The 13,208-nt window shown below is 37.5% G+C and overlaps 1 protein-coding gene across 4 annotated transcripts in view; it reads right to left on the bottom strand.

The window, feature by feature from the left end:
• PRDM10 (PR/SET domain 10) overlaps positions 1–13,208 on the bottom strand; it is a 94,202-nt gene that overhangs the window by 41,793 nt on the left and 39,201 nt on the right. For 2 of the 4 annotated variants that reach the window (XM_045555684.1, XM_045555686.1), the window contains exons 2-5: positions 12,224–12,410; positions 11,860–11,892; positions 9,445–9,609; positions 7,669–7,728 (exon numbers count right to left, since the gene is read on the bottom strand). In XM_045555684.1, the coding sequence (XP_045411640.1) occupies positions 7,669–7,728; positions 9,445–9,609; positions 11,860–11,892; positions 12,224–12,292 (327 nt within the window). In that variant the 5' untranslated portion in view covers positions 12,293–12,410. The remainder of the gene's footprint in view (positions 1–7,668; positions 7,729–9,444; positions 9,610–11,859; positions 11,893–12,223; positions 12,411–13,208) is intronic. The other 2 variants (XM_045555685.1, XM_045555688.1) reach the window with 1 other exon arrangement.

Genomic DNA, 13,208 nt, shown 5'->3' with positions numbered 1-13,208 from the left:
GGGGCCACAGAATCTCACTCCTCAGCCTCACTGGGCCTCTGCTTCACATTTCATTACCCTCAGGGCAGCCTGAGCCATTCTGGAACAGTTCTATGACAGTTTCCTTCTTTCTTTCTCTCTTTCTTTCTTTCTTTCTTTTCTTTTCTTTCTTCCTTTCTTTTTTTTTTTTTAAGGTATAAGCACTTATTTGTTCCGTGTCATTTACTTTGAAATATAAATATGTATTTTTTCTCCTGGAAAATTTCAACCATACTAAGCAGGAATACTGAATGATCTACTGACCTTAAGTCACTATTTCTGGAAAGAAATGTTCAACAGTCTTGCCAAGGACTGAAAATTTTCTATCTTTGGGATTCAAGCTCTGGTTTTTTTGTTTTGTTTTTTTTATTTCAGAATATTATGGGGGTACAAACATTTTGGTTACATGAATTGCTTTTGTACAGTTTGAGTCAAAGTTATAAGTGTGTCCATCACCCAGACAGTGTGCACTGTACCCATTAGGTGTGAATTTCTATGACAGTTTTTGTGGATTCCAGATCTTCCAATCATTGGTCAGGGCCTAGGACGTTGCTCGAGGCAGGTAGAGTAAGTTTAACCCTTCTGCCACATGAATCAAATATTTGAAGGCCAAAACACTCTTATTCATTCCATCATTTCTCACAAGGCCAAACTTCCAGCTCTCTGATAATCTTGTTGTCTTCATTTATTCTGCAGTAAATTCCATATTTTTGTTAATATAGCATCTGACTGCATTAACATTTATGACAGCTGTAGTTCTACTGCAGGCCCATCTTGAACTTGCAGACAGTTGAAATCCTGAGTCCTTTCCTTCTCCTCATAGAGTGCTATTAAACCATTTCTTCCCCTCCCAAAACTTAAATATCTGATTTTTACTTAAATAGGGGATTTTGCATTTATTTCTGGTAAATTTCATTTTATTGCTTTTATCTGGTCTTCCAGTCTGCCAAGATCTTTTAGAATCTCCATTCTGACATCCCACACATTAGCTATCCCTTGTAACTTTGTATCCATTGCCACACACCATATGGTTGATGATAAGTAGGGATGTTCCCAGGGTCCATCCTGCCTCTCTAGTTAGACGCCAGGAGAGTGGACCATGGGCTTTGGAGTCAGAAAGATTTAGAGTAAAACCTGACCCTGCTATTTAGCAAGTTACTAAACTTCTCTGAACCTCAGTTTCTTTATCTATAAAATGGACATACTAATACACACCTCAGGATGTTGTGAGGGTTCAGTGAAACAATATGTATATAAGGGTAGCAGTAGAGTGTCTGGCATTTAGTTAAGTGCTTAGTTTTTGGGTTTTTTTTTTTTAAAGGATAGGGTCTTACACCATTGCCCAGGCTGGAGTGCAATGATGTGATTATAGCTCACTGCAGCCTTCAACTCCTGGGCAAGCTCCACCTCTGCCTCTTAAGCAACTGGGACAAGAGGCGCGCACCCCCATACCCAGCTAATTTTTTTTCATTTTTGTAAAGACACAGTCTCATTATGTTTTCCAAGCTGGTCTTAAACTCCTGGCCTCAAGTGATCTTCCCGCCTTGGCCTCCCAAAATGTTGGGATTACAGGCGTGAGCCACCACGCCCAGCCTTAAGTCCTTAGTTTAATGATAATTATTATCGTAAGTTCTTTAAGGACCAAGATGACATCATATACTTCCTCTACAACTTTGGAAGACTGCTGAGCATGAAGTAGGCATTCATTTGTTGAAATATATTTGGCCCTTTGGGAAATGACATCAATCCCTTCAGACATCTAGAGGAACTCTTTGCTGCTAGTCATGGAAACATCCTTTTTCTGTTGTGCATCTAAGTCAAAGAACTTCTTAAACTCTATAAAGAAACAGTATTAGATGTGTTTATTGAGGCGGTGCTCAACTCACTATGGCAGTTTAAGATCATTGCCTGCCCAGGCACGGTGGCTCACACATGTAATCCTAGCACTCTGGGGGCCCGAGGCAGGAGGATCACTTGAGGTGAGGAGTTCGAGACCAGCCTGAGCAAGAGTGAGACCCTGTTTCTACTAAAAAAAAATGGAAAAATTAGCCAGGAGTTGTGGTGTGCACCTGTAGTCCCAGCTACTCTGGAGACTGAAGCTAAAGGATCACTTAAGCCCAGCAGTTTGAGGTTGCAGTGAGCTATGATGACACCACTGTGTTCTACCCGGAGTGACAGAGTGAGACCCAGTCTCAAAAAAAAAAAAAAAAAAAAGATCACTGCCCAACATTTGAAACACTCAGGCTCCAGAAAGATAAAACCAGCTACCTCAAACCTCAAACAGCATCTGCATGTTTTAATATGCACTCATTTAACTAAGAACTAATACTTTTGCATGACATTCCATCTCTGTAACTCAGAACCTTTTGGAATGTTCTACATGGGAGGACAAAATTCTTGCAGTTGTGTCTGCCTCAACTTCAATAAAAACAAAATAAAATGCCCTTTGAGGGTGAGGACTCCACAAGGACAAAAGCAGGCGACTCTGCCAATGCAACAGCTTTGGCCACCTCCCCCTGACCTCCTCACCAGATCCTGCAAAGAAGTGACTTCATTTCTACTCCCCATCTCAAAGCACAGCTTACGGTATCGCCTTTTATTCTAAGCCAGTTAAATTTTATGTCAGTGTTAGTGATGAATGTTATCACACATTGAACAAAACAAGGCATTTATGTACCTCTGCTCCTCATAAAGTCCTAACCCTTCGCAGAGCCAACCTGAAAGAATGAACTCAGCAATTCAGAGTTATTCTAGTGGAACTGCAATGTATTTTTTCCCACCAGATGCTGTTCAACTCTAGTTCGGCAAGGTTACTGCTGGCTTCTTGCCACTGCTGAGGAAGCCGACATCAAAATAATACCAACAACCTTCACCTCCCCCATGCTGGAACTCTCCTAGCACTGTAGCAAAGGACAGGCTTAAACACTTCAGCATTATCTCTAAAGACCAATGTTAAGGCACAGATTGAATATATACCAGAATCATGCTACCATTGAAAAGGAATGCAAAGGGTTGATGACGATAATTTCTAGGTAAGAACTGTTTATTTCTAGACAGCACAGACCTAACACACAGTAGACATGCATTACAAATTTGCTTAATGAATAACTAATGCAAATTCAACTGGCCTTTACTGAGTTCTAGGTATATATTAAATTACTTTGAGGCCAGGTAACGTTATCACATAGCTCCTAAGGCAGAGGTTAAATTTAAATTCTAACTCTGCACTGCTTTTTCCACTACATCACAATGGCCCCTACAGAATTCAGTCTGTTTCAGAAGGGCAACAGAGGAGGTAAACATCACCCACACCTTGACTACCTGAGCAACAAGGTACCACACGTGGTCCTGAGGTCATAGCCAGGCAGTAAGTGGGTAAGCAATGTGTGCCTATTTTACTTCGAGGAAGAGAATACAAAGCAAAACTATTTTAATCCTGTGCATTTTGTCCTGTACAATTAAAGCATAATAAAAGCAAAATGAATTTGTTAAACTTATGGTATACTTTCTCCTTCCCACTTAATACCACTCTTTGTAATTATTTCTGAAAGTACATAATGCATTTCAGGATACAATTTATCTGAGAAGTGAAATATGAAACTACACTGGCAGCAGCAAACACAACAGAATGCTTCTGGATTCCTACTGAGGCCAATTGTCAGTGCAGCATGTTTTCTTCTCAGCATGTGGGGAGTCACACATGTCCATTTTCAAAAACAAGGAGGAGACTATGCCTCTCTGTCTGGAGACCACCGATGCTTTTCTTAAGGATGTGGAAATACATGGATGACAAAGGCTTCTAACAGATTTTGCCACCACTAAAAACAATTGAAAATAGCAACCTTTTTGCTTTAAAAAAAAAAAAAAAGATAGAAAGGCAAAGCAACCATCATCTGTGTTAAACCCTCACTCCAATCTCCTATCCAAAATTTATTCAGGTCACCGAATAAACTAACAGCCACTGAGGTGTTGCAGCCAGAAATAAAAACTGGTTGAATGAAAACTGCAATGAAGAAAGATGCTAAGCCATTAGTTACACTGATTATAATGCCAGGGTTCATGGAGCTATCTGAGTATACCTTTCCCTTTGTACAAAACATGCAACAAGCAGATTGTCCCTGGAGATTGGAAAAGATGAAGGGCCCTTTGAGGTGCAAATGGCAATGAAACCTTTAATTAAAATTATGTGTTAATATTAAAACAAAATTTTGCCTATCAGATTGGCAAAATATGAAAAGAATGCAAATCCCCAATGTGGCAAGAATGTATAGAAATGGACATTCTCATATATTAATAGTATATTGTTGATGGGAATATAAATTTTATAAGGACAAATTTAAACATATCAAATAGGGAGAATAGTATAATAAACCTCGTGTACCCATCACTCAGCTCAACAATTATTAACTCATAGCCAATCTTATTTGAACTAATCTCCCACTCACTTTCTCCCTCACTAGATTATTTTGAAGCAAAACCTAGACATTATACATTTTCATCTATAAATAGTTTAGTGTATACCTCTAAAAGAAAGTGACTTTTATATTTCACATATTATCATACCTAAAAAGTTAACTATTTTATAATATAATCAAATATCCAGACATCCAGCTAGTGTTATCATTTCCCCAATTGTCTCATAAATTTGGTTTGTTTAAATCAGGATCCACACAAGGTCCACAGATTGCATCTGACTGATCTGTCCCTGAAGTCTCCTTTAATACATAAGCTCCCCTTCCTCTTCTTTTCCCTTGCAATTTATTTGTAAAAGAAACCAGGCCATTTGTTCTAGAGAGTTTCCCACAGGCTGGATTTTGCCAATTGCATTCTTGTGTTCCATTTTGTCTGCCATGCTTTTTATAAGCTGGTAGTTGAATCTAGAGACTCAATCAGATTCTGGTTTGACTTTTTGGGAAGAATACTTTCACATGCAGCATAATGCAACAGGAAGTATACGATGCCAGGAGGCACGTAATGAAAGGCTTTTTCTGTTTCAGTGATATTAAGAATGGTCAGAGGGTTAAGTTGTTACACTCTGACCTATCCATTACAAAGTTCCTCATCAGCTTTTTCCTGACGGTTTCAGACTGCTGCTGCTGATGATCACTGCCTATATCCATATTTCATTAGGGGATGCAAAACGGTGATATTCTAAATCAATCATTCCTTCTTTATTTATTATTTGAAATGCTTTGATAAAGAAATTTCCCTCATCAAGTAATTGGTTACCTGAGTAGCTTCAAAGAGAAAGGCAGGATTTTGTCCCTTCATTTTCCAGTTTTCTGAATAATGTGGTAGATCCTAGCATGCTCAAAAGGTGACCAATGAATTATTTCTTTTAATATCAGTATAAACTTGTAGATTTTAAATATATTTAATTACTTCAATCTATTGTAGATATTATCCTTTTTTACAGGTCAAATTGTTCCATTTTGGCCCCTTCAGGTTCCGTCTTGAGATCTTCCCATGGGATGACAAAACAGAAGTTTTTAAGAGCTCCCTTGCACTCTGAGAAGCCAAGATGCTCCAAGTTCATCTTGTACATTCCCTGCCCCTGAGTTAGGATCAGCCATTTCTCCAAGGAGCCCTGATTCCTTTCACTGGAGAACTGTATTTAAAGACATCCCCTGATACCAGCCTGATCAATGTAACTAAACCTCTTCAGTGGCCAGAACTAGAAAACATGTTTGTTAAGAGAGAATAAATATATCATAAGTTCATACTGGTATTCCAAATAAAATTTAGGATTCTGAGTTTTTATTTAACATGTTTGACTTGTATATTTGTATTGTTTTTGACTTTCACACAAAAAAATTTGCTCTTAAATAACTTATAATATGAATATCTTTTGTCTCTACCATTTCTCTTTGAGAAATTTATCCTAGACAAATAATTAATCTTATATGATATCTATGATAGTGTTTTTTTTATAGTAGCAAAAAAAGGGGAAATAACCTACATGTAAAATAATAGAGAATATAAATAATAGTATATCCTGTAATATATGTAAATATAATAATCCATTGCTTGATTGATGGAATCAATAAATATTCACAAAATTGAGGTTGGTTTTGGTCAAGAATATAACTAATGGTTATAAAAAGTTATTAAAATAAAATAATAATTCTCCTTCAAGTTCACAGACCCCACAACATTGTAGTTTACTGCCAGTCAGGAATGAATTCAATCTCAGCTTATATAACAAAGGCTCTTAAAAACCCTCTCTACATTTAATACATGATATTGACACAACTACTGTTCATTTTTCAAATTTTAAAATGGAAGTACACAAATCATCTACTAAAAAATAAAAACTAAAAAAAGGAAAGTGCTTCCTAATGAGAATTTAATTATTAATCATGTATGACACTCAATAGTACAGATAAATACTAGCTAATATAAAAATAAACCTATTTGAATTTGTATTCCCTGTAAGTAAAATAGACAATGTTGAGCTTCTACACCTTCTTTTCACTTTCACACTCTTGCAGAAAATAAGGAAGAAGTCCCTCAAAGCCCAATAGCATATATTAGAAATGGAGGGAAAAAGGCCAGTCATGGTAGCTCATGTCCACAATCCTAGCACTTTGGGAGGCTAAGACAGGAGGATCGCTTGAGCCCAGGAGCTTAAGACCAGCCTGGGGGCCGGGCGCGGTGGCTCACGCCTGTAATCCTAGCACTCTGAGGGGCCGAGGTGGGTGGATTGCTCAAGGTCAGGAGTTCGAGACCACCCTGAGCAAGAGCGAGACCCATCTCTACTAAAAATAGAAAGAAATTATCTGGCCAACTAAAAATAAATATGGAAAAAATTAGCCGGGCATGGTGGCACATGCCTGTAGTCCCAGCTACTCGGGAGGCTGAGGCAGGAGGATCGCTTAAGCCCAGGAGTTTGAGGTTGCTGTGAGCTAGGCTGACGCCACGGCACTCACTCTAGCCCGGGCAACAGAGTGAGACTCTGTCTCAAAAAAAAAAAAAAAAAGACGAGCCTGGGTAACAGGGCAAGACCCTGTCTCTACAAAACATAAAAAAAAATTAGCCAGGTGTGGTGGTGCACACCTATAGTCCCAGGAGGATCACCTGAGCCCTAGAGTTGGAGGTTGCAGCCTGGGGGACACAGTGAGGCCCTATCTCAAAAAAGGAAAAGAAACGACAAGAGATAGGGGTACGGGAGTAAAGGGAAAGGAATGTTTTCAAAGAAAACGAAGAAGAAACTCAACCTTTCAGAAGCTAGAATGAGAAAAGTTGCCACCAAATTTACATGTAATTTAAACAGGAATTTCTTTCAATATTTAAAATAGAACAAGTATAAAAACATTTCCAAATTTCAAAAAAAGGATACTTTTAAAATTCATGATTATTTTTTGGAACTTGAACCAATATCCTGTTTATATGCTTATTTTTTAAATGTCCCTGACAAATCACTTTTTATTACCAGGCTATTCCAGTGTATACTGATTGGCATATATTAGCATTATATTATGTTTTTCTTTGCTTTTGTTAAGGGAGCTGTAGAACATTCTTAGTATATAAGAAACAAATATCCAGAGATGGCATGATGGCACCGTGCAGAGGGACAGGGGCACTCCAGGGAACAGTAACATTCACAGTGTCATCTCCAAACAACAAAACGGCAAAAAGGCAATTCGTTACCTGCTGAGCTGTAGCATCCTGTTGGACGTAAGCTACCTGGCCTGGGTCTGTAAACAGAGTCTAGACCAAAAAAAAAAAAAAAATTATCAACAAATCTTTAGACAGCCTACCTACACAGGAAAAATTATCCTACTACTAAGCACCAATTCTTGGAAGACTTAACTCCCATTATAGCTAGTAATAACCCTTCATTAATAAAGAAGATAAGGATAGTAATCTTACATTTAGCTAAAGCCTTTCATTCAGATGGCTCCAAAGAGATTGTGTAAGCTGACCATCCTAAATGGCTAACATACTTCATGATTTTGCTCTTAAGCAAAGCCTCTCTTGAGGTTGAACGTCACAGCTAATTAAAAAGCCATGTCACAGAAACAAAAAAGACATGACATGAATGAGGGTACACGGGTACACACTTAACACTGCTCACAGGAACAGACGTGTGATTAAATGAAAATGGATAGAGACATACAGGCATACAGAAGAGTATTATGTACACAAAGATTACAACTCCTTCCAATACAAAAGCACATTTATAATCAGGAGGGAAATAGAAGGAAAATAAATTAAACTTAACATTTCATAGGTTCTTTTTTTGGATAAAGTCAGTAAAGTCATAATTAAAAAAAAAAACCTCTAATCATTATAAACACACAATAAATTGGGTCATGAAGCAGCAAAGTTAACTGGAGAAGAAAAATCTTCAAAACTATTATAGCCAAGGCACCATGGGTAATATCTCTAATCCAGAGAATTCTTTCTTCTAAAGTTTTTAAAAGTTTTTAATTTGCCCAGGCCTTTAACAAATCTATGGGAATAAGAACTATGGTTAAGTTTTGATTCCAGAAGAATGTAAATAAGATTTTCAGCCAAAGTCAGATTTCTTAGATTTGAGATTAAAAAATTATCATAATTCAGACATTTGGTAACATCGTAATAAACTAAAAGTTGGGCATAGACATTCTTTACAGAAACTATATGATCTTATTTTAATATAGGCAGGGGACTAAAACTAAGCAGAGCCATTCCAAAAGTGCCATCTAAGTATTTGGCAATTTCATCTTCATATAGGTTTTTAGGAATGATTTCAGCCTCTTGATTAAATATTGAATGAGGGTAAATTTTTATTACCAGAATTCTACTTCCAAGTATGGAATTTAGTTTTTAAAAACATATATTTAAATATGGTTTATACATTGTAAAGCACTAACAATAGAAACTAACATTCATACATTGGGGGATATTTGAGTCAAGCCTTTGGAAACTAACACTCCAAGTCACTGGCAAAGCAATAAAAGCAGCTATAGTTGTACAGCTTTTACCAGTTAAACACCTTCACTTCTGTTACAGCCCTACAAATCAGTAAGTTATTCATAAATAGTACTTAGTAAGCTAGCAGGACTCTTTCTTACACATTTAACTGAAATAATCTGTATGTTTTCACTGAGCTATCTTTGATTAAGCTACATGGAACTAAATGCCATTTTGGCCTGGTTCTTGATATTTAGCAGAAGTAACAAATTCATAACCTAGTCAATGATCACCAGGAAGAAGAACTGACATGAGCCTAATGTTCTAATTCCTTATTGCATTAAATTTCAATAAATAAAACATATCTTCCTCTGCCAAGGTGGTTATAAGTTCCTTGAAAGCACAAATCCTATCTGCATATCTTCTGCATCATCAGCACCTAGCACAAGGATGGGCAGAGAGTAAACATAAATAACTGGCAATTAATTAATTAATTAACAAATTATAAACAAATGATCCTTCACATGCCTGCGCAGCTTCCACAGGATGGATGTACACCAGTGTGTGCTCCGGACCATCCACTGAAGTGTAGGAGGCACCATCTGCCGTGTACACCACCTGCTGGGGTGGGCGAACCTGGTCATCGGTGTAGACGATCTGAGCCACAGTTCCGGCATCGGGAACAAAGTGCACCTGGGGCAAGAAGCAGGCAAGTATGTAGAACAAAACCAATCTCACCAAGGTTCGTGACCAGCCAAGCACACTTGCCTCTCTAAAATAGCCTTATGAAAGAAAAATGGGGATTGATACACCTTCATCAACACTGAGTTAGTGTGCCTAGGATACAGGATCCAAGGACCTTGTCACTGATTTACTGCTTAATGTTAGGCAACTGGCTTAAATTCCCCTTTGCCTCAAATGTCCAATGCAGATAACTCTTTCAGGGAGTCGTAAGAGGGTGGTTAATTATCCTGTAAAAGAGACTGAAGAGTCCTGCTTGACAACATTACCAAAACACAAAATACAAATTATTCTGTGATGGTAAAAAATATGTCAAGACTCAAAAGCCAATTGTTTTCAACACATCATAAAAATTCTGTTTTATAACTAATAGTGCCTTTCAGCAGACACATTAAAATAAGGTCACTTTCTTTCCTACAAGTTCTTTCAAAGACAAAGGACATACTAGAGGCATATCAGTAAATGCTTGCTGAATTAATGAATATAATACTAATAGAATTCTTCCTTGCGAGGTAGGTAAAGAAACAAAATTCTAATAAAGTCCTTCTAAGGGGTTCTGAACAACTATTTCAGCTGTCACCAGGGTAAATAATTTTCTATCTCCCAAGACCTATAGAACTAAAGCAGAAACTATGTTTTGTAAAATACTTTCTGAATGGTCAGCTTTGGAGGAATAAATTCTGTTTTTTTTTTTTTTTTTTTTTTGGAGACAGGGTCTCACTCTGTCACCCAGGCAGGAGTGCAGTGGCCTCATGATAGCTCATTACAACCTCGAACTCCTGGGCTCAAGTGATCCTCCTGCCTCAGCCTCCCAAAGTGCTAGGATTATAGGTGTGAGCCATCGAGCCTGGCCCTGGAGGACTGAATTCTTGAGGCCTGAGCTTGGCACACGGCCTGATACCTGATATTGAAGGTATGGAAGCAGATGGCCAAAGTACACATTTAGGAGAGAAATAATTTTATGTTCTGATATCAAAGTCAGGCACTCTTAGGTTGGAATCCTTACTCTTATATTGACTAGGCTTTGAACCTAACTTTTTCATGTCAGTTTTCTCCAGTGGGGAACAGTAGATCCCAAAGGTTAAACTAATTTAATCCCCAGAAAGAAACCTAAAAGAACAAATGTAATCAAGCACCACAGAAATACAACAAACTTCTACCTTTATACTAAATGATTAGTCTGGCTTCTACATAAATTTGATTTGTCCATAAAATTCAGTTTGTATATTGGAAAAATGAGGCTCAGACATATATGAACAGTTTTAATTGCTGTAAAATAATTTTATGACTTTAGATTTGCTCATTATCATCAAAGCCTTGGCCTAGTTTTGGTGCTTAAAAGAGGAAAACATATTTTCCCAAAAGACGAGCTAAGGTTTTCCACTAGGTCTTCATCCCTCACACTCTGCTGGATCAGAATTCCTGGCCGGGAGCAGAAACAACTAAGAAGAAAGGGTGCAGTGGGGCTCCTGACGGTGGCTGGCCACTGGCTGGCTACCCACAGATGGGGACCCTGGTCATGCATAGTGCCACATCAGATTTTCTTTTGTTTTGCTTTTTAATAGTCTACATTTTTGTTTATAAACAAAATACACCAAAACATGTAGGTGCATGAAAGTAGCTTCAAAATGGTTTCCAGGAGAAACAAAATAGAATTCTCAATTACTCTGCTGAAAACATCTCTGGAACTTTTTTTTTTTAAGTAATTAGACTGAGACTTTTAAATCATACCAGATGACCAATTTTATTTATTGTAATATCTATTATATTGCAATATTTATTATATTGCTTAAATTAAATAAAATTTGCATATTTAAATGTTTCAGAGTTATTATAACTTCTTGATTTTGATAATAGTACTATGGTTATGTCATTTAATTAAAATTTAGATAAAAATTGCATATTTATTATAATGTTTAAAATTTAAGTTTTTTATACCTTGGTCGCACATAAAACATGCCTCCATATGACAGCTGGCTCATCCCAAAATTCAAATTCATACCAAAATTGCAGAGATTTGCCTTCACTAAGAACAGCCAAAATAACACATGGCTAGTTCTGGTAGCAATTCGAAAGGCAGAGACCATCAATGACAGCAGCATTTGGATAAGCGACTGACCTCCAAAGCTGGTGACTCATAATGGGACCTCACTTAAAGGTCTTCATTGTGAATTGACAAGCCCACTCACTTGATAGACATACCTTGTACTTCATTACACACAAAGAATCAAAACCCTATATGAGATAACAAAAGAAACAAATTACAATTTGAGGTTTTCAGCACCAATAACATAAAATAAAGCAGGGTAGTGAAACAGATTAAGATGGTAAGACAGGGAGGAGAAGCCTATAGGTGGTACTTTAGCTCTTCTAACTCTCAGTGAACTGTGTCAATGGGGCACTCAAGGTGCTGAAACATTCCTCATTCCTTATGTACAAGCTCTTCACATCGGCTCCCTCCCAACTATTCATGACTGTACAGTAGCTGTTATTTCTTTGCTGTCAGCAAACTGTGTCCAGTTGAAAAACTGCTATCAATAGTAGGCTGGAAAAGACCACTCTTCACCTGTGCTGTATTCTGCTCATGCTCTGCAGACGTCGGCCACACGTGTGAGCTTTCATCTTTGGAATCCATCTTTTCCCTACAGGCCAGCTCCAAGTCTGGAGCCCCTACAGCAGCATGCGGTAGAGAACAGTCATCTGTCTACCACAAGTGTGTTCATGAAGGACAAAAAGGTCTCTCTGCAGCATGCCTGAGAAAAGACAGAAAAGGAACCAAGACTTTAAGTGGATGAATACATTTTAATAGATTACAGTTTCAATCACCAAAAGAAAAAAAAAAGCTTCATTAAAGGCAACACACCTGGGCAAAAAAGGTAAAAATGAAGAAATTATTTGTAAAAATAATAAAATGTATTGCATGCTTGCTATGTTCTAAACACTCCCTAGGGATGTATGCATATATATATCACATAATATTATATATTTTATAAAAATATTTGTATATATGTGTGTGTGTGTGTGTGTGTGTGTGTGTGTGTGTATAATGTAATCCTCATTAAAAGGTAATCTTTGTTCTCCTGAGGAGAATGAGTTTCCCAGATGTTAAATGCAGATAAGTGACGGGTTCACACCCAAGTATGACTGCTGCACAGCCCAAGTTCTTTCCTTGTAGACACTGACTTCCTATACAACCTTTACTCAAAATGAACAGCAGAATAAAAAAAGCCACAAAATGAGGGAAAAAATGCCAAGCAGAGGGAGCTGAATTTTCTGGGCCACAATTTAGTGAATGCAAATTCAAAGTTTATTTCCTATTTGGTCAGTACAGGAGTGGTTAGCAACAAAATTAAAAGCCTTACTAAGATCAACACGCACAAAATCGACATCTCAAATCCTTATTCATTTCCAAAATAGGCTTTTGAAGGTAATCATCTCTTTTGAGATGATAAAATGTTGATATTTTAAAAGTCACTTGAGATTTGCCGTGTTAACAGGGCAGCAGCCATGCCTGATATACCTCCTCTTGACCTCCCATTAAAGTAGCACAC

The sequence above is a fragment of the Lemur catta genome, chromosome 7 (assembly GCF_020740605.2).
Source record: "Lemur catta isolate mLemCat1 chromosome 7, mLemCat1.pri, whole genome shotgun sequence".
NCBI lineage: Eukaryota > Metazoa > Chordata > Mammalia > Primates > Lemuridae > Lemur > Lemur catta.
The sequence above is the reverse complement of the archived record's forward strand: the minus strand, read 5'-3'. Positions and strand labels throughout refer to the sequence as shown.